Source organism: Bombus vosnesenskii, unplaced genomic scaffold, assembly GCF_011952255.1.
Source record: "Bombus vosnesenskii isolate JDL3184/JDL3185 unplaced genomic scaffold, Bvos_JDL3184-5_v1.1 scf7180000016262, whole genome shotgun sequence".
Classification (NCBI taxonomy): domain Eukaryota; kingdom Metazoa; phylum Arthropoda; class Insecta; order Hymenoptera; family Apidae; genus Bombus; species Bombus vosnesenskii.
The window spans coordinates 1550438-1570864 of record NW_022884331.1 but is presented as its reverse complement, the minus strand read 5'-3'; the positions used below and the strand labels follow the sequence as shown (position 1 = coordinate 1570864).

The 20427-nt window shown below is 29.5% G+C and overlaps 1 protein-coding gene across 1 annotated transcript in view; it reads right to left on the bottom strand.

The window, feature by feature from the left end:
• The window catches only part of LOC117241997 (serine-rich adhesin for platelets), a 132505-nt gene that overhangs the window by 54771 nt on the left and 57307 nt on the right, over positions 1-20427 (bottom strand). The window contains exon 7 of the mRNA XM_033508322.1: positions 15052-15091. Coding sequence (XP_033364213.1) covers positions 15052-15091 — 40 coding nt within the window. The remainder of the gene's footprint in view (positions 1-15051; positions 15092-20427) is intronic.

Here is a 20427-nt window from a genome sequence, read left to right as displayed (position 1 = left end):
GATCCAGACCGACTAAGAACAATATAGGTATTATCTAACAAATGGTAATCCATTTTATTTCAAGATTTTATTTTAATAGCAGAACATTTTTCACGGTGACTCGAACTTGCCTTCTTTTTATAAAAATTTTCATATTCCCTACAATGCGTATAAATTTTCAAACCAGTCTAATACCAGAATAAATAAATTTTACGATTGTTTTAATTTTCCAAATATGTTACATACATTCGTAAACAAAACGAATATAAAGTATATATTTGTTTCCTTTAAATCAAAACAGGTAAACAACCGATATAACATTAGACATTATCCAAATTAAAGCCGCATATCCAGCGATAAGCCAAGCTAATCTATGTTAAGCATAGCGAAATGTGAAAGCATTTGCATCGATGCATCTATAATCTATACGAAATATGGAACCGTCTCTAGTGGAAAACACAATACTCCGCTTATCATTCATAGTTTAGCTGAGCCGATGGATCTTCGATCTAACTCCTCCGTCCTAGAAGCAAGACTATTTACTTCAATTAAAATCGATCGTTAAGTATCTAACGACGAACTCGTTGAATCTTGTTACCAAATAAACTTTATCGTCGACTGCACAAGATGGAAACAAACCCAGTTCAAACAAGTGTAAACTAAAACAGCACAATAACGAATTATATGCACATATTTATCGATATATAGAATAATTGGATACAGAATCAAATGCACAAAGATAATAGTGGAAGTGAAGAACGGGCACATCTTTGAGCGATAGTTAAATTAGACTTCAGGAAGAAGTATTTATTAGCACACTCGACTGGTTGCGAGATTAGAGGAAGTATTCAGATCCAGCCGATTATTATGTTGCTTCTACGAGAATGATCTTATTTTCCTATTATTGAAAATAATGGAATCTCATCTTGGCCAATTGCTAAAGTCACGCTGAAATTAATTTTTGGCGATGTTGAGATGAAAACTTTAATTTACACGAAACGATGGAATTAAATTCTGCTTCTATTAAGTTGGCAAGTATGTGATTGCGGATTTTGTCAATAGGTGGTAATGACCAATAATTTTTATTAATATATATAAATAATTTTTATAATTATTTGATTGTGTTATTAGAATATCAAAATTATTTTAAATATGATGAATAAAATATAATAGTAATTTTTCATTTGAGTATAAGAACGCAAAATTGCAATTTAAGTTTCTGAATTTCTTTTGGAAGTTTATAGCGCTTTCAGGATAGACAAAAATTAATTATCGGTTGTAACAGTAAAACATCTCGGCAAGTTAAAACAAGCAATTCATAGAAATGTATAGGATGGTTTATTTTAACATTCGATCGTACTACAAATTTCTTAATTTTCTATCGATAATCAGCTAATCTTCGGTAAAAATTTGGTATCGCTACAATAATATAATGATAAAGTATAGTGGCACACTGATAATTCCTAAAGTATAAAATATTGAGACAAAGTAAGATATTAGACACTGTTAACTAAATAAAATAATATTTTAAAAATGCAAATGAAACTTCTAACAATACCGCAGAGTATTATTAAGCATATATAAAATTTATGAAAATGAAATATATATACACGATGTAAATACTATAATCAATAATTAATCTCTATAAACTTAACAAAACATAATTAACAAAACATTTTATTTTTACTTTTATATGTATTTTATGTATTTACATATGTCTTAAATATCTTGAATATAATTATATAATACAAGACCTTGTCTTAAATTATAGGTAATATCTTACAAAAACTTTCAAGTATTCCTTTAAAATATGCTACAAGAATAAGGGCTTAAAATTTCGCTTAAGATACGGTTAAGGGGCAAAATCGATTTAATTTCGTATCGTTCGATCGTTTACGCATCCCTGATTTTAATTAAGTCCCTGTGCTATCACGAACTTAAAATCATGGCACCAACCTTCCGGCTATATGCTTGGAAATGTCCCAATTTTGACAACGGGGTCGTCGATGTGGCAAATTTCGGGGTCGTGGCAAGGAAACTAGGTCATATCGATTGACCGTCTCCCCATTCTGCAGGAGTGCGCGCTTAAAAGAATTATTATAGTTCTCCCTTTTTTTCGTCTTTCGTACAACGAGATGAGCAGTGAAATTGGTAGCTAGAACTAAGGACAGAAACTCGGCAACGATATTAAAAATAAGAATCAAGTTCAAATCGCGATTTTACTGCCTGGTAAGATTCATTCTTTCGTTCATCTTATTGCATTACAAACTTTTATGTCCAAAAAAATTGGAAAATGATATATTCCATAATATATCCTATATTCTATATTATATAATTCTAAATTTGTTCATTTGAAAATTATTTTTATTTATGATATCTTACATTATTTTGTATGGGTACTGTCTATTTTAATATCTTATATGGTTATATTAAAATAACCAATTATGTATTGTTAAATACATTTAATTTTACATTGCAATTACAATACATTAATACAAAAAATATATTTAATCTTATTACTTCACTAATGTGTATTTAACTTCATTCCATTATTGTCGTTGTTTAATACTTGATGCTTTGATGCAATTTTTAGTAACTTTGCTTTATTTCCGAGCATTTGATAATTGAATTCATTTTAAGATATAGATTACATAGCTGTACTAAAATATATAACTGAGTCTAAATTCTGATATTGCGAAGTATCATTCTATTTAATCTTATCATCTTACAAATATATATCTTATTTGATTTTGTTCTTTCCGATATTTAGTATCCAATAAAGTAATGTAATTTCTTGATAACTTCGCTTCGTTTTGATTCATTTGATAATTGAATTCAAGCATTTAAAAATATATAATTACATTAAACTATGTAACTATAATATACACATAATAAAATATATATATAATATTTAAGTTCAAATGTTCGATGATTTTAATAAATATTTCACTTAGCTTCATTTCTTTCAATATTTAATATCTAATACATGAATGTAATTTTTAATAACATTATTTTTCTAAAAATCAGGTAATAATTAAGATATTTAACAATTAGAAGCTCTACGCAATTTCAACCAATAAAATAAACTAGATATAATATATATGTGTAAATGAGTAAGATATCCGGAAATTTATTTGATTTTTTATAGAGGCAAGATGAAATTTACGTTCATAGTATTGAAAAAAATTTTGATAGACGCAGTATCATACAGAATTTATACCGGAATAATAAGTGGCGATGACATCAGCAGAATTATTGTTTTTCCAATCACGCACATTTTAGCATAACGGAAATCATTTCCAGCATATCGTTCGTACAAACATGCATTGGAAGAATAATACATATTTAGTTAAAGTCAAGCGATAGGATAAATACTAGTTAAGAAACTAACTAATTTTTAATCATATTAATTATTAATATTGTATTTCAAATATCCTAATAAAGTAGTATCATAATTCAATCAAATTTATATATCACTTTATTAATAATAATAGTAAATTGATGTTTCAAAAGAGAAAAATTTATTTCCATTTCTGTTGAAAATTTGTAGAAACTATTTACTACACTAACTTCTTATTACTTAAAATATTAGATATTAAGGGTCTAGATTTTAGACAATTTGACCTAAAAATAGAATTATGATGATATCATGTGTTCGCTTATTGCGTAAGTTTTGCATTTATAATTAGGTGTAAGTTTCTTGCTGAAAAACAGTTTTCCTCTTTTTTTTCTACATTCTCTCTAAACCTAAATAACCCTAATATTTTCTAACCCTATATAGGTACATATTCTTTACGTTTTTATTTGTCATTCTTTTATCAAACATATGCTAAGTATAGGTATTTAATGAAGATATGTATTTCACTCACACTCACACTCACTCACACAATACAGTGTATTTTATATAACCTTCTAACTGTTTGTCATATCGATAAATAAAGATGACAAAGGAAGAGTATGTTATACATAATATGCATAATTTTATATTTAGAAGAAGAAAGAAGTTTTGATTAGATTCACAGATATAAAGCATAAATACACACAGATAAATCTTTTAAAAATAAATACATAATCGGTGGAAATTTATAAAAGTAATGATGTAATTAATGTTATAACGCTTAACATTTCTAAAATGTTTAAAAAAATGACGAGAATATAATAATATGTACATATATATAATTCTAAAATCAAGTAATTGATTTGGTAACATATGTTTGGTTCACAATATCGAATTTAAAGATTTACTACCCTTTAAAAACCAGAAACTGACTTATCATATTCATCTCTATCATCTTCATACGTGATCGAAACGAGAGACTTAAGGAATTTAAATATTCAAAAAATTGATAGCGATGACGAACATAATCGTAATCGTAACAAACTAAACTATTAAGTTTAATATCAACTTATTATCATTTATTTAGTTAGTTTTTGTTTATCAAACGCAATTAGGGAAGTGCGTGTTTCGTTACTTTTTCATTTCTATCGTTCCAGTAATATCACATATATAAGAAATCAAGCAGAACAAATTTCTTGCAACAGTTCCTATCTTAACGAGCAAAGAGAAGAGTTGACAATAATCACCTAATAACTTTGTACATTATCATCCATAAGGAAACACGCGTAAGTCGAAAAACAATTTATACATGATACGTTAAACCATGAAGTATCTGCGTAAAGGTCAGGCTCGGAGCAACATCAACATGAAAAATTACATCAAAGGATTTATAAATACATTGGATTTTCAATTTACATACCGTTAGAATAGTCGGTTTGAGGTTGAAGTAGTGATTACTTCGGTTGAGATGGTTCACCGAATCGATCTTTAAAATGTCGCACATGATACATATATGTATGTATGTACATATGTAATTACGTTGCGAAACCGGTCAGAGTAAATATACCTCTATTATAATACGTATGCATACATATGTTTATGTACATACAATACATACCAATTACGTTTATGTATACCATGATCGAAAGTAGATGATACGTTGAATCCGTTCTGCTACTGTCTACACACCAAAAGTGTCAGTATTTCACCATAAGCCAATCGAAATTAAATTACAACTCAATGACAGTGATCATGTCCGCGATACGTGCACTTCGCATATTCCTGATTTAAATTTAAATCGATATGCAGAGCGTCCTGTATACTAACGTTATAAACTGGTTTCTCGTAAGTTATCATAGGTACATAGCGACAGTTTACTTTTTTCAGTTCTTTTTAAACAGTATGAACTGTCTTTTTACTAGTCCTTTTCTCATAGAACATAACAAACATAAATGCATAAAGCATTTAAGAAAAAGCTACGACCTGAGATAGCTAAGTAGTTGATCGCAAAAATGATAGATAAAAAAAGGTAAATGCATAAGTGGTTAAGCATTTATAGAAACTGTAAAACAAGCCTATTTATATTTAGCCTTAAGGCTAAAAGTAATAAAAAAATCTCATCTATTATTCGATTCGCCTAATTAATTTAGATATCTCAAATTTTAAATTTTTACAACAATTAGATGACGTAGTTGCGATTCTTCGTATTTGAATCGTGTTATTGGTACGTTACGTTTTTATCATTCCAACGTTCAACGAATTTTCAGATCTGCTCTGAAGTAACCCGGAATATTCACAAGATATCGGAAGAAAGCGCAATATATCGACGATACGATTTGAAAAAATGGAAAAAAGATGCCGAAATACAAAACGCCACAAATACGACTAGTTACACCATCTGTTCTAAGTACATATATATTCGCACTCTTTCTATATCATCCCTTTATAATTAGAGAACTCTATTTTACTTGTGAGAGGAAACAAACACGATGGATTACCTATAATTCTTTTTAATTTAGTCCAGAACGTAAGAAATATCAATAAATTTTCAAGTTAAAAGGAACTGTAGAAAACTGTTTATTAAATAATCATAGACAACTACATATTTTCCGGAAGTTACAAGAACTGTTTATTGATTTACTGAAATTAAACTTATTTTCCAGTTTCCATCAAGTTGAATATTTCTTGTATTAATGACGCGCACAAATAGTGGTGTGGTATCTGAAATCTAGAATCCGGAGACTCACATACATATGCACATTTCATGACGCGTTACATATAGCGCAAACTGCAGTGGCACGATGCAGTACATATAATGATTACTTGAAGTTGTCGATGTCAATTTTACTTCGATCACGTTTGAAAACCCGATTTCGCAGCACCAATGATATTACGTCGTGAAAATCACTAAACGTGGATTACAGAAGACATGTAAAATTCCTCGCAACGAATTGTATCTACGTATAATAATTTAATTTAGGAAGATAAAGGCAGCCGAGTACTATACAGAGACCACTGCTTACTTCGTAGTTCGTACAAGATACCAGATCTAGCTAATGAGATAGAACGTTAATAAGATTTTCAGAGCTTCCACTACTAACGCTTTCCGTTAAAACGTTTGCTTTATAGTATATATTGTAAACGTTTCTTTTATGGAGAAGTAATTACCTACAATTCATATTTCCCTTAAAAAGATTGAAAGAATAAAAAGAGAAAGAAAAAGTAAGTACATACATATACGCTGTAACAAGTAGCATATTATAACAGAGATAAGTAAAACAATGGGAAATGAGTGAAGCGTAAACATAGTATACGATCTTACTATATGATGAAAGGCCTATAAAACTATAAACAAGCTTTTTAGCGTTTCACCTTCTCCTTAAACACGTTTCCGGTTTCGAACATCGATACGATCGACGTGTGAATCTCGAAACCGGTTCTTCAAGGTCGATGAAGACCCGTCAGCACCAGACTGCACTTTCAGAACCAGCTATGGCAACATGTTTACTATAACACTTAACAAGTTCTTCGGTGACCGACCTATATACCTAAAGGCCTGTAAATCGTGTTTCACGAATGATCGAGAGTATTATCTAAAATTCATCGCTATATCGTGCATTCTTTTATTTTCTTTCTTCGTTTCGTTTTTTCAATAGAAAATTTGTATTACGAATGAGTACGAATCTAATGACAGGTGATTAGTGACTTTTGGCAATGTTTAAAATTAGTATGCTTAAATAAATTCGAAGCTGGTCATTTTATCAGAGTTTAGTTGTTACTTTCATACGTTATTATAATTTTTTAGTAAACATCTGGATGAAATGTCACTGTAATGCATATTGAACGAATTACTGACGGTATTAATCAATGGAAATTTATTTTCTGTGCGTTTGTTATACCAAGAATAGATAGCTGACGTACGTCTGTTTATTCGCGCTGCGATACCAGACATCGTAACTGTTACGTTATGGTATAAGAGTTAATACCCTTAATTAGAAAATTTTGGTTACGCATGAACATCGTCGATGACGGAAATTTAATTATGGTTACCAATAATCATTATCAATGACACAAATTTTATTTTGGTTACCCATTATCGACGCCATTATCGACGCCAACAAATTTTTTTAATTACATTCGACTGCTAACGATTGTTATTAATGTTACTGATAACTGGTATATATTTATTAACAACATAAAAATATTAATTATAAAACATGTATTGCTTTTAAGCGAAAAAACGGAATGAAAATATATGATACAAAGAACAGGATAAAAGATATTGCACTACTATAATAATGCAAATATTATACTACAATACCCTTTATCCTATTTCCTGTTTCATATATTTTCATACCGTTTCTTTGTTTAATAGAATATATGTATAAATTTTACAATTACGTTTTTTTATGTTGTTAATAAATACTAATCATCAGCAACATTAATTGCTGACCCACGGCCATTAATAACTGCCAACCAATTTATCTGTCATCGTCGGTAACTATTATCGTATTTCTATCTCCATTTATATCATATATCAAACTTTAATGATTGTCGACAACAATAGTAGCCAAACAATTAAATTGTATACTTAGTTACATACGTTGAATTTACAATTTCGATGCTTTTCAAATTTTAAACAATGCATCAAATAAAGTAAATCAATAAAGCCAGTAAAATAAATAAATAAAACTATCAAGAAACTAAATCTATGTTTAAATATTTCTCAATCTATTCCATCTCCCACGCAAGCATTTCATAATTCAACTAAAATCGTAAACACCAACCACATAAAACCACTACTATTTAAGAAAATAGCTTTACACATAAAAATCTTGATTTTGCTTCTTCCATTTAATATTCAGCAACTACTTACATAACTTAATTAGAAATGAATCTCTTTATCGTTCGCTACTATAATATTATAATAGCAACAGGAATAAAAGTTCAGTTGAATGATACTCATAAAAGTATTAATTTTTAGAAATAAAAGCCATATAGAATACGTCAATATTTCTCAGTGATTACGCAATGGAATAATTTCTACGAAAATTCTAAAACGATATATTAAATAAAATACATAAATAAATAAATATGTATGGCTTAAAAATTATTACGCATATAATTACAATATAATTATTTCTGAGTTTATTTTATGTAATATTCAATTATCCCGTAATTCCATTAATCCTGCTGCGATCCTTGAATTTTACGTTGCAATCACGCTTTCGTTTTAAGAGAAAGGAAAATTTAATGTTCTAAGGAGATCTTCAGCATAAAGTGAAATGAGAATTGGTGAGTAGATACTGTAATAACGATCCTTTTATTTTCTCAACTTTTTTTCTAACGATAAAGAGCTACGACTCGGTCGAAAGATAACCCAAAAAATACAAAGGAGTTGAATTCATAAATAACAGCGATCAAATGAAATGATTAATTATAAAGTAATTTGACATATAAACATTAATTTTACTATTCTTGCCTAGTAATACCCAATTTACTGTGCAATTTGATTACAAATAGATCCCTTCATTGTTAACTGTCAACTACCGTCATAACAACAATTACAATGAAGGCAAAAGCACAAAGAAAGTAAAGGAAATAATCCGTACGAAAAGGATCCTGGTTAGAAGGGATCTTGTACCGTGTGACCTTATCCCTATTCTTAGGACATTCTATCCACATGGAAATTCTGAGTTGGCAAAGTAAAGGAACACGTCTTCTATTACCTTCTGCCTATACACCACATTTACATCTTTACATTGCTCACCAGCGAATTGGTGCACCACTCGTCATCTAATCTTATTGCAAGTGTTATCAACGTGTGGCAACGTAAATATACAGGGTGGTTGGTAACTGGTGGTACGAAAAATTTTTATTCTATATTTTCGACTTCTTTTTTCGCGTAGAATCACCCCCTTTCCGCTTCTACCACCAGTTACCAACCAGCCTGTATAATACAAGCCGTTTCCCAGCCGTAGGTTCGCAGCTGTAGTTTAAGATGATTGTTCCTTGGAATACATGCAAAGTTGCCAGAACTAGTACGTTCAGTTCGTGAGAATCACCTCTCAGCAGGAGCATTTTGCTTGTACGATCTACATACATATGTACGTATACATATAAGTAGAATTTCTTTTAGCCTAATACAACAGCACTTCTTTTATAAGCTTGCTAATTAAAACGTAAAAATTCGTCATGCAACTTCTAGACGACATATTTATTGCGAATTTCCTAACTTTCATCATTTTGAAATTTTCATATATAAATCTCTAAATTTCTAAATTTTCCTACGCAAATTTATTATTCCCCAAGTTTCTACATCCTAATTTGTTCATTTCTGAATTAAAATATTCTATCCATATTCTATCCTTTTTAATTTATGATATTTCATATCACCTAAATTAATAAATTCCCAAATTTTCATATCCGAATTTTTTACTTTCCAGAAATTTTACATGCAAGTTCGATACTTTCAGGTTTAAAATGACCATAACCATCTTTCAAGAAAAGAAATTAATATAATTACATATATATTAATAAAATAACATAATTATATTATTAATATATAACAATATTATAAAATAATATTAATAAAATTACGTATATATTACAATTTTACATTTACGTTTCCTACATTTTCAATCTAAATTTCTCTAAATTACTGTACAAAATTTAGTTTTATACGAAACTATTGAACATACTTCATCAGTAATATACGTTTGTATATTTTCAAAAATATTTTCTCGTTAATGTCAGTTCTCAACTAAATTTTCTCACCCACTTTTTCTCTGCCGACAAAAATACCGTAATACTTGCAAACAGAGTTATATTTAAAACTTCGGTGGGTACGTTTAGGTAAACGTTTAGTTGAATAATGAATGAATAAATATGAATGAAGATAGAATATCTTTTGGTCAAAAGTTAAGACTTGTAACGTATTAAACTGAAAGATTTTAAGAACATTTTTATTCATTATAATAATTAATAAAATTACTTAACTAATATTAAATATACAGAAAATGTTCCATACAATCTAATTACCAATGATATGTATTTTCTACGTTAAACAAGATTTTCTTTAAATTATGGGACTAATTACCTGAGCTCCAATGCTATATCAATTCCAAAGTTTCCATAACTTTTCAACGTCATTAACAACAGATTGTGAGTTTATGATCCAAATCTGGTAAGTTATTGATCATATAATAAAAACATTCTGATTAACAATATATACATATATAGCTGTCTCAGCAATCGTGATACAATTGGTAAGAGGGTAATTCTACGTAAAAAAAAACAACGAAAATTAGAATACGATTTGTTCATATGACGTTTCCTTTTCGAGAAAATCTTACTTACTTACATACTTAAACTTAGCTTATCGAAAAATGATCAGAATTGTTATTTTTGGGATCGTTATTGTAATTTCATTACTAGAATACAATTATATTATTGATTAATTTTATTATCTAACGCTATAAAAAATATAATATACGAAATTTTGTACAAAATATATATTATTTCCCGCTGTAATATTTAATTTGTTCGAAAGATTAAAAAAACTGTAGAAAATGTATAAAGCATAGAGTACAAGGGAAATATTTAAGTTTAAATATCTTCCATAAATCTTCAAACGCAAGAAAACGAACAAAAAGCTTAGAAGTTCTCGAAGGGTGAGGAGGTTCTGCTTGAGAACAATGTTTGCTGTCTCAGCTCATTAATGTGATTTCAACGGAACTATATATATATATTTTGTGCCTTGCAGGCTGCATGGAATTTCGAGGCGTGTTTTTAATCGGACATGTTATGTGTGACCATGAAATGTTCACATACAAGACAAGTTCTAATAAAAGGCTTTCATTATAAAACTACAACGGACGACAAATGTAAATTACGTGAACAATAATAACTCTGGATAAAGTAAATATGTAATGTGCAAGAGAATATTTTATTGCACATTCGAGTTAAATCCGTTAAAATCGTGACTCGAAAAAGAAGATAAATTCTCTAGATCTGTTCCTTTTTCGTCGTTCATTTATTCTGGTATGACCACACACGTGACAGAATGACTGAAGGAGAACACGAAAAAAGAAAATGAAGTATCTGAAATATATCGTACATTGTTGTTTATATATATCTGAACAGTCTGGTATATCTAATAAACGTATACATGTGTACACGAAGGTTACCGAATCTTTGAATTAACGGTAAATTAATGGCAATCAATTTTAATAATTATCGCATGTATAATAATATTTAAGATATAAAATTTATAGTAGATAGATAGATACATACATATTATTACATATTTAACAACTTGCCCGAACCTTTCTCATGAAACATTATGAAAGAGTTAACCCTACTGTATTCTTTCCGTCATTTTCGATAGTATTTTCCTAACGTCAAGATACATACATACATATATCTTAAGTTTCAGCAAAACATGAACAAATTATTATCGGTATGCGCGATTTTATATTTCAATTATGTATTAAATATCTTTCTAAAACATTATATATGTGAAAATTCGGTGATTGCAGCAGGGATAAACAAGTGACAGTATGTATAGCCGATTATACATGTGATTTGAGCAAAAAATCATGCGAAATAATCATAAAATATTCATAAAATCATGTTTTTGTTTAAAAAAAAATTGGATCCAAAAAGTCTCATCAATAGTCATGCGAGTGTTAATACTAGAGGAAAAATACTGAATGGTAAGATACAGACATACATTTGCATTCAAAGGCGTGATATTATATTATGTCCTACTGAACTATATTTTTATATGAAACTGTTTTAAACTTCGTATGAGAATGACAATACGTAGAAGATAAGTACAACATGGTACAAAAGTAAGAAAATTTCAAAGGTAGTGCACCAATGCTTATTTCATCGAATAAACGTCCACGTCTCCCAATCATTACGAAAATAAAACGATAAGTTGGAAAAACGTAATAAATACATACCAACTGTTGCAGAGTAGACCGTTTACGCAGCAACCGATTCACCGATTCTTCGATTCTCCTACATACTTGTAAATTTCACAGTACACTACACAATTAACTCCATTTGTAATTTAATATCCTTTAACACTTGTAAAACGTCCACACTGTTTACTTTTACGAAAAAGCAATATCTATCTGGTGAAATTTATCGGCTGTCACTATACGGAAAATCGACGATTTGAAGCTTTTCTTGAGACACATACGCGAAAATTCTTAGCATTAATTACAACCACCATTGGGTAGTTTTGCGCAGCAAATAAAGTAATCTTAACGATGAAAGATTCGACAAATAAAAACTACCGACGCGACGTTCGATCGTCAAGCAACAAAAGCACCGGTTCTAACACACTCAGCAAGTTCGCCGCAGAAAAGCACGTAACGCGGAATCGTGTTTACCTTTACGATCACAGGTCGCGTCGTTATTGACAAGTTCTAATCATAGTCCGTTCGAATAGCAATTCGCTTCTTAGTATTATCGAGAAGACTGCGCATTAAAGTAAAAAAGAAAAGACATCGAACGTTTCACGTTACAACCAATAAGTTTCCAACACCAGTCTCGTGCAAAATCTTCAACGATACTACGTTACATTTCGCACGTACGAGTTTCCTGCGACGATTCACGCGCGCAACGTCTCGGCACGGCGTATTAATTGAGCACAATTGTAGGTTAAGAACAGTCCGTAACTTTTACACGATTGGTTATTTCGATGATGATGCGCGGTTTTAAAGAATCGCGGGCATTAATCGTTAAGCTGGTGAACAGAGAACACGAAGCAGGCAACTTCAAGCACGTGCCACCGTACGCGTTGCGGTACAAAAACCATCTGAAGCGCAAGTCCCGTCAGCATCAGTCGTCCTACATACATGCTTCGCAATATACGCGCCATATTAAATGCAATGTAAAAGTCGACATCTAGCGGCGGTGTTGAGAGTTATTATGAAATACATATTTCGTCTCTTGATAAGCGAGGTATCTGTCACAGTACTTATCATGGCTCACGAAAGCATTTGAACATCTATCTTAGAGTACTTTCATGTATACATGTACATTAGATATATATCACATAAAATGCTTTGAAATTTCATTAATGTTGTAACGAGCTGTACAGCTGTCGCGAGTATATTGGTTTTGAAACCTATCTGAAGATGTATATATACATAATAGTATAACACATAAAATTTATAGGATATTTATTGCATGAATAACCGTTATAAACATATTACAGGTGTTCAAAATGGTTACACTGAATATTAAGGCTTATTAATATAATGGATAATCGATTGCCTACATACTTTCCTGATCCCTAACTTCCCTATAGATCCCTATATGAATATATCCAAATGTGTTTCAAACTTTATCAATATAATTACGATAGTCGGGTCTCATCATAATGCTAGTGAAATTTCAAAATGTTTCCAAACTTCGCATAACATAATATGTACATATATCGATAAAAAGCTTTTGTTTCTACAAATGTTCAAACACTTTCGTGACGTAAGCCACTGTAAACAAGATACAATACTGCTCATAATCATCCGGATACTTTGATCGGTTTGTATTGACGCATATTAGTAATATATTATTATTAATACATATGAACTAATATTATAATTCCCAATGATCGAAGCACAATACTTGCGTTGGGACAATCAAAATGGACAGTATTAATAATAATACTTCATATAGAAAATTAACACGATTGTATTATATATTATTTAATTATATTTTGGTATACTATTATTAATAATATATATTACTAATAATTAATATTTATTATATATAATATATATATATATTAATATAATATATATTATTCATAATTAAATAAGAAAATTAGTAACATACATGTATTACTAATAATAATAAATAATAAATAATTAATAATAAATAAATAATTAATAAATTTTGTAATTTATTAATCATGATTTAATCACGATATTCAATCATTTAGAAGAACCATTTCCACCTTGATAATTTGAAAACTAAACAATCTGAAGATTCAGAACTTTTTAAATAATGAAACTATTCCGGACCTTATAAAAGGAAATTTCATTATTGCATATTAGGTTTTGAAAAGCAATGTTATTATGTCATAATGCCTTACGATATAGCAAAAAATCTGTAATAACAACAAATAATAGAATTATCGTTGACTTCTTTTCATTTCTGACTTTGCGGTTGAATTATATTCTCTAAATAATCACGTACCCAAATATTTCTGAGCAATAGCGTATGTACGTGTACAGTATCTAAATATTGAGAAATTGTAATATACATTTACGTAGCATTATCTCATAGTTGTGATGTGATTATTGTAGAAGAGGTATATAATATGTTCTTAATGTAGTCTAAATATTCCTTAAAAATATTTTCTATTTTTTAGAACTCTCATCTTTTTAATTAGGAACGTTATATACGTATATAAATATAGATATCTATACGTATATATGTATTTATTTTTAATAGACGTACTGATTTTTATTTAATTGATTACATATAATATGTCACAACATGTCGTGACGGTATAAAAAGTAATTAAAAAACATGTAATTTTGTTTTTCAGACACTATCAGTCAGACATCATTAGTCGGACATCATCGTATACATATCTCAGTTATTTCGACATGTATGTATGGTCGTTATTACTTAAATGTTTATGTTGTTGGAACTAATAATCAGACACACGATTCCAAATCTAATTAAATATAAAATATATTTATACTTACTTTGTGAGGCTGATTGAGACTGATGTTGAGCTGCAGTTCTCTGTAACAGCAACAAACATTTGTTTTAAACGGATTGATTATTGAAATACAATAGAAGTAACTAATATGTTTGAAGATCACAGAAAAGTTACATAAATACTCGATGAATTCCCGATGATTCTTGATTTTAATAACATTATGACTACAAAGAAATGTTTTAATATAGAATACATCGATAAAAATAGGAAAAGCATGTTAATTTTCTAGAAGTTGAAGATATAATTTGTAAAGCAAACATATATAAACATATAGCTAATATATTAATATATTTCTGTACTGAAACATTATAGCGTGTTAATTTATATTTTTAATTTTAGAAAAACTGAACAAATTTTGATAAAATTTTACAAAACAAAAGAACTTGATAAATTGACAACGTGCTAAATTTTGAAATTGCTCCTCGGTACAAAATAGAAAATGTGATTTAAATGAATTGTTCCCGTACTGTTCGTTTGTACAAAGATCAATTTTAACATTATACAGCACGGACTGTCACGTACCGCTACCGGGGCGACACCAGCATGAGAACATTGAAACATACATTTTAAATAAGACCGTTCACACTATCCATCCCCAATCGTTACGTTACATTATCGTTACGTGACGCTCCGCGCCGTATAGTGTAAATTACCTTTAAGAGATATATTGAATATTCATTGCAATGATGATTATTACAAACCATTAAAATCATTGACATTTTATATCTTAAAAAATACATTATATAATAAAATAATAAATTTTAAGTACATTTTGGAGGATCAGCCGTATCCCTGATGCTTCGAGACTCTTCGAATCTAAGGAACGACTTCTTGGTTTCCCTTCTAAGTAATCATCCTTTTTTCCACCTTTTATCCATCGAAAATATGACGACATATTGCACTTTCAACTTATTACGCACTAACACAGTATCACATATATAATCACATAATTTCAAATCTGACAATATGAAGTTTGTTCACTGTATTCTTATAGATGTAAAAGAAATCAGATAGATTAATTTTGTCAATTAATTTCTGAATTAAAATTGTTATTTCAAACCTGCATTATAAAGAAACAAAGTTAAAATATAAAAAAGAGAAAATAAGGTATAGAAGGCGTAATAATAAGGCATACAAGTGATTTACCAAAGAACACAAAAAGGATGTAGAAAATACTGATATCTAACTGTCAAGTTTGATGAATTGATAATTCAACGGTGAACAATGATAACTGGTCGCCTGAACGGCATTGTTTATGGTAAAATTGTACTAGTAATGCTTTCTGTCAACCGGAAATAGAAGAACATTCCATCTATGAATAATTAAATGTGATAAAAATGACTACGTATTTTTCAAATCTTATTTAAATCTTCTCGTTAATAAAATCAGTTCATTATAGATAACGAAGTTACGAAAAGGCTTGTTCTTTACGATATCACAAAGAATGCCGTATACTGAATATGATAACAACTAAACGTTAAAATGCAATAGCTTTACATTTGCATCGTAAATTCTCAGGTGACACGTTTTTATCAAAACACGTTTTATGAAAATATTTACACGTTCAAAACGTTCCATGCTGTGGATGAGAATTAACTATAACGTAGTATTATATTTATCCAAATTAGATTAAACTAAATTCAATGTATATACATATATATCATCGTAAAATCATATATAATATTTTATAGTAAACAGATATAGTAAGTATTTTATAATAGAAATTACCGAAAATTGAAGCTATTATAGATATATTATTACATCATGATCAAAATATATATGCAGCTACCATTAACATTGTGAATTTGCTGTTTTTAAATATTATTGTTATAAGTCTTGATATCACTTAATTGTTATAATACTACAAAACTGTAGTTCGTAAGATCGTTTAAAAATTCTGCTCTGAACTTTTGAACTTACTTTTTAGAAAATAGATAATCAAACGTTACAACATGCGCAATAGGATTAAAACACAACTGTCATTACGATACGTGAATTTCTCACTCTACTATTATCATAGTTGAATTTATTCGAATACATCTAAGGCTGATCAATTTTTGAAGTCGTACATTAACGACTATGGTATTTTTCTGTTTTAAATAACAGTTTCTATAATTATTTTTAATTTATACGTACAAAGTCGATCGTTTATGATACGTGACAACTCGGTCTTACTGATCATAAATAATTTATTCTGCTGGGCAAATTTACATTTTCTGAAATCAAATTATTGATAATTTATACGTGAACCTGACTCCGATCTTTTATTCTATGCATATACATATATGCAAAACCAATATTAATTCTTTAACAATTGTAAGAATTACTTGTTGTTGTTTTTAATACTTTATGAACAAAATAACCCGCATTATTTTTTTACTTTATTAACGACACAATGCCGCCATAAAGATATAATACCTATTTTAACTCATTTAATATCGTAAACAGAAAACTGATAATATGAGAACCAATAAATATCTAATGCAGATACTATATAGTAACAAAGCGAGTATCAAATATGCAGAGTATATTCCATCTTTTCGTATGTGTCCGTATTATTGCTGTAGCATCTATTAATCTTCTAAAATTAGAAGAAATAGCCAAGCAAGTTATCGAGTAAAACAAATCTCAGTATTTTTCATATGAAACTCTTTCTTATATCTAATCAATTATTTCCACAAGTTTCGCAATTATCGATATTTTTTGTATCTACATACTTCAATCTGGCTAACGATAAGTTCTCTATTCGTAACAATTATAAGTTTCCATACTTGATAGCAAAATAGCCTGTAATTAACTATTTCTTTTAACAAGTAAATAACGTTCCGACCACAAATTACCAATGTAAGAAACATAATAAAGTAAGAAAATCATAAAAACATCGACGATCACCCGATCGAATATTTTAACGTTATGCAAATGATCGCGCCGTCTCGTTTTAACGGAAGAATCGCCATCATTTACACAGGTTATCGCCTTTATAGGACATCTGAGGAGAAAAAAAAAGAAGATACGCACAGTACAATAGTTCACTTTAAATTTGAAGACTATCGATCTAGGTTATCGAGCAAAGGAGCTCCAAATATTTCCAGAAATTGGCCAAAAATATCCAATTTAGACGTGACAGATGTGACCTATCGTACTATATACTCCATATGTCAATGCAGTGTACATATTTCACAATGTACTACATATGTCTATTGTCTGGACATAAACGATTCGCAAAAATTCTAAAATCGCTAACAATCCTTAATTATAGACCACTTGCTTCTGAAATAAATTTGAACTTCTGTTTTATCGCTATAATTTAATGAGGGGTTTTAATTTGTTAATCGGAAAAGATAAGTTAATTAGTTATTCGAAATCTCTCTCTTCTTTATTTAGAGGTCACTTTTTACGTGGCGTTCCACTTCTATTACAAATCAATGAAATAATAATATCCTTTGGAAGGATTAAAAATTAGAACTATCCTAATTGTAATTAATGTATTTTTATTCATTTTTAATTTCATAATTGTATGTAAAAGGTTTTGGTTAATAGGATGATTCACTCGACAGGTTAAAAAATTCAACGTTTAAATAATTCGCGCTTACCATTGAATTAACCTTAACAAAAAAATTAATAATAAAACAGTAAAGCAATTTACGATTACATTAAACCAATGTTAATGACTCGGCGATTTATGAAATAAAATGACTAAACGTAATGTTTGTAAAATTACATGATACTGTGATAATGGTAAGATGTAATACTCTGTACTGTGTAACTTGATGGTTGAAGATAGCAAAACAAAAATTATTTTCATAAGTTGTTGGAGCATTATATTTGAAGCGGAGATTGGCGAAAAAGTGAAGGAAGAGAGGATGAAGAAGAGTAGCATAAAACTGCTAGCTGTCGATTTAGAAGAACTAAACAATGCAATGGCGAGAAGCTTTGTCAATGAACTCGAGACATCCTTCACGACCGTAAGTTACCATTCAGCGTCTTTTATGTCGCAGTTAAGAAGACTGTGACTATACGATATTTTTTGTTCTATAAGTTGAACGAATATATATACCTATATACGTTACTACTAGAAAGACTTGAATATTTTAATGATAACATAGAATTGTAATTTTGCAATAATAAACATAAAGATACAATTATAAATACGGTCAAACTACACTTTTCCTTAAAAGAATATTCCAGAATGTTTAAGGTTTAGAATATCAAAAGTCACTGTAGATCTGAAAATATTCTTCGATCTTAGGAAAAGAACTGTGGCGAGGAATCGCTGTTTAGAAGAAGAGACTAATTTTTTATAACTGAATATTGGGACATGACTCCAACCTGCTTTCGTAATTTTATTAGTAATCGCAATTTTCTTATTTTATTTAATAGTTCGTTAATCCATAAAAAAAGTAAGTTCTGCGCGCACACACACATATGCACACTATAATAGTATTACAATGTACATATGTATGAAAATACTGATTACTATGAGATAAGATATCACTTACAAAATAAGCCAGACAGCAAATATAAATAATCGAGAATCACGTTACTCAAGACAAATTTTCAATTTTCTGTTACTTTACAATCACAAATCTAAAATTAAGAATAATTTTCACCACTAGAGGGGTTTCCTCCTAATGAATCAACTTAAAAGAAAAACTGGCACAAGATAAATCTCTAATTGGAATAACAAACTGTGGCTGTGTGACACGTGAAAACGGATGTGATCACGGTTAAAAAAGTTCGATCACGATTGAAATTTCACCAGAACAACACACCGTAAATCTTCCATAAGATTGGAAATGGATCGGTCAGAAATAGACACGCGCGATTCAAATCGAAAATATGTGCACGTTTTCCTAGCACCGTCAACGTTGCAAGTTCCGTAGCTCACTGAGTGAAAAACAGCGCCTTTGAATCCGTCTTTTTCCCCGCTCTCTGTGCTCATACACACACATCCACACGCTTAAGTTGCTTACATATGCACAAACGTATATAGATGTATATACGCATAACTCCCACCGAAATCTCCACGTCATAGACTCTTCTGTCTATACACATGTACATGTATGTATTTAAACCACCTGCCCAACGACTTAAACACTGCATTTTGAACTGAATCGTAGCTAATGAGAAATTACAATTAACACAAATATCAACTTCGATGTCAGAGATAGTATGTCGTAAATAAGGAACTTTTATTTTGGACAGTACATTACGAATTGATATTAGATATACGATGGATATTTTATATGTAAATTGTTTAAATAAATAATCCGCGAGTAAAATAGTTTTTTTTGAATAGTTGCAGTACGAAATCAGATATCAGAAAATTATGTGATCTACATTTTCCTTCTTCTATTTA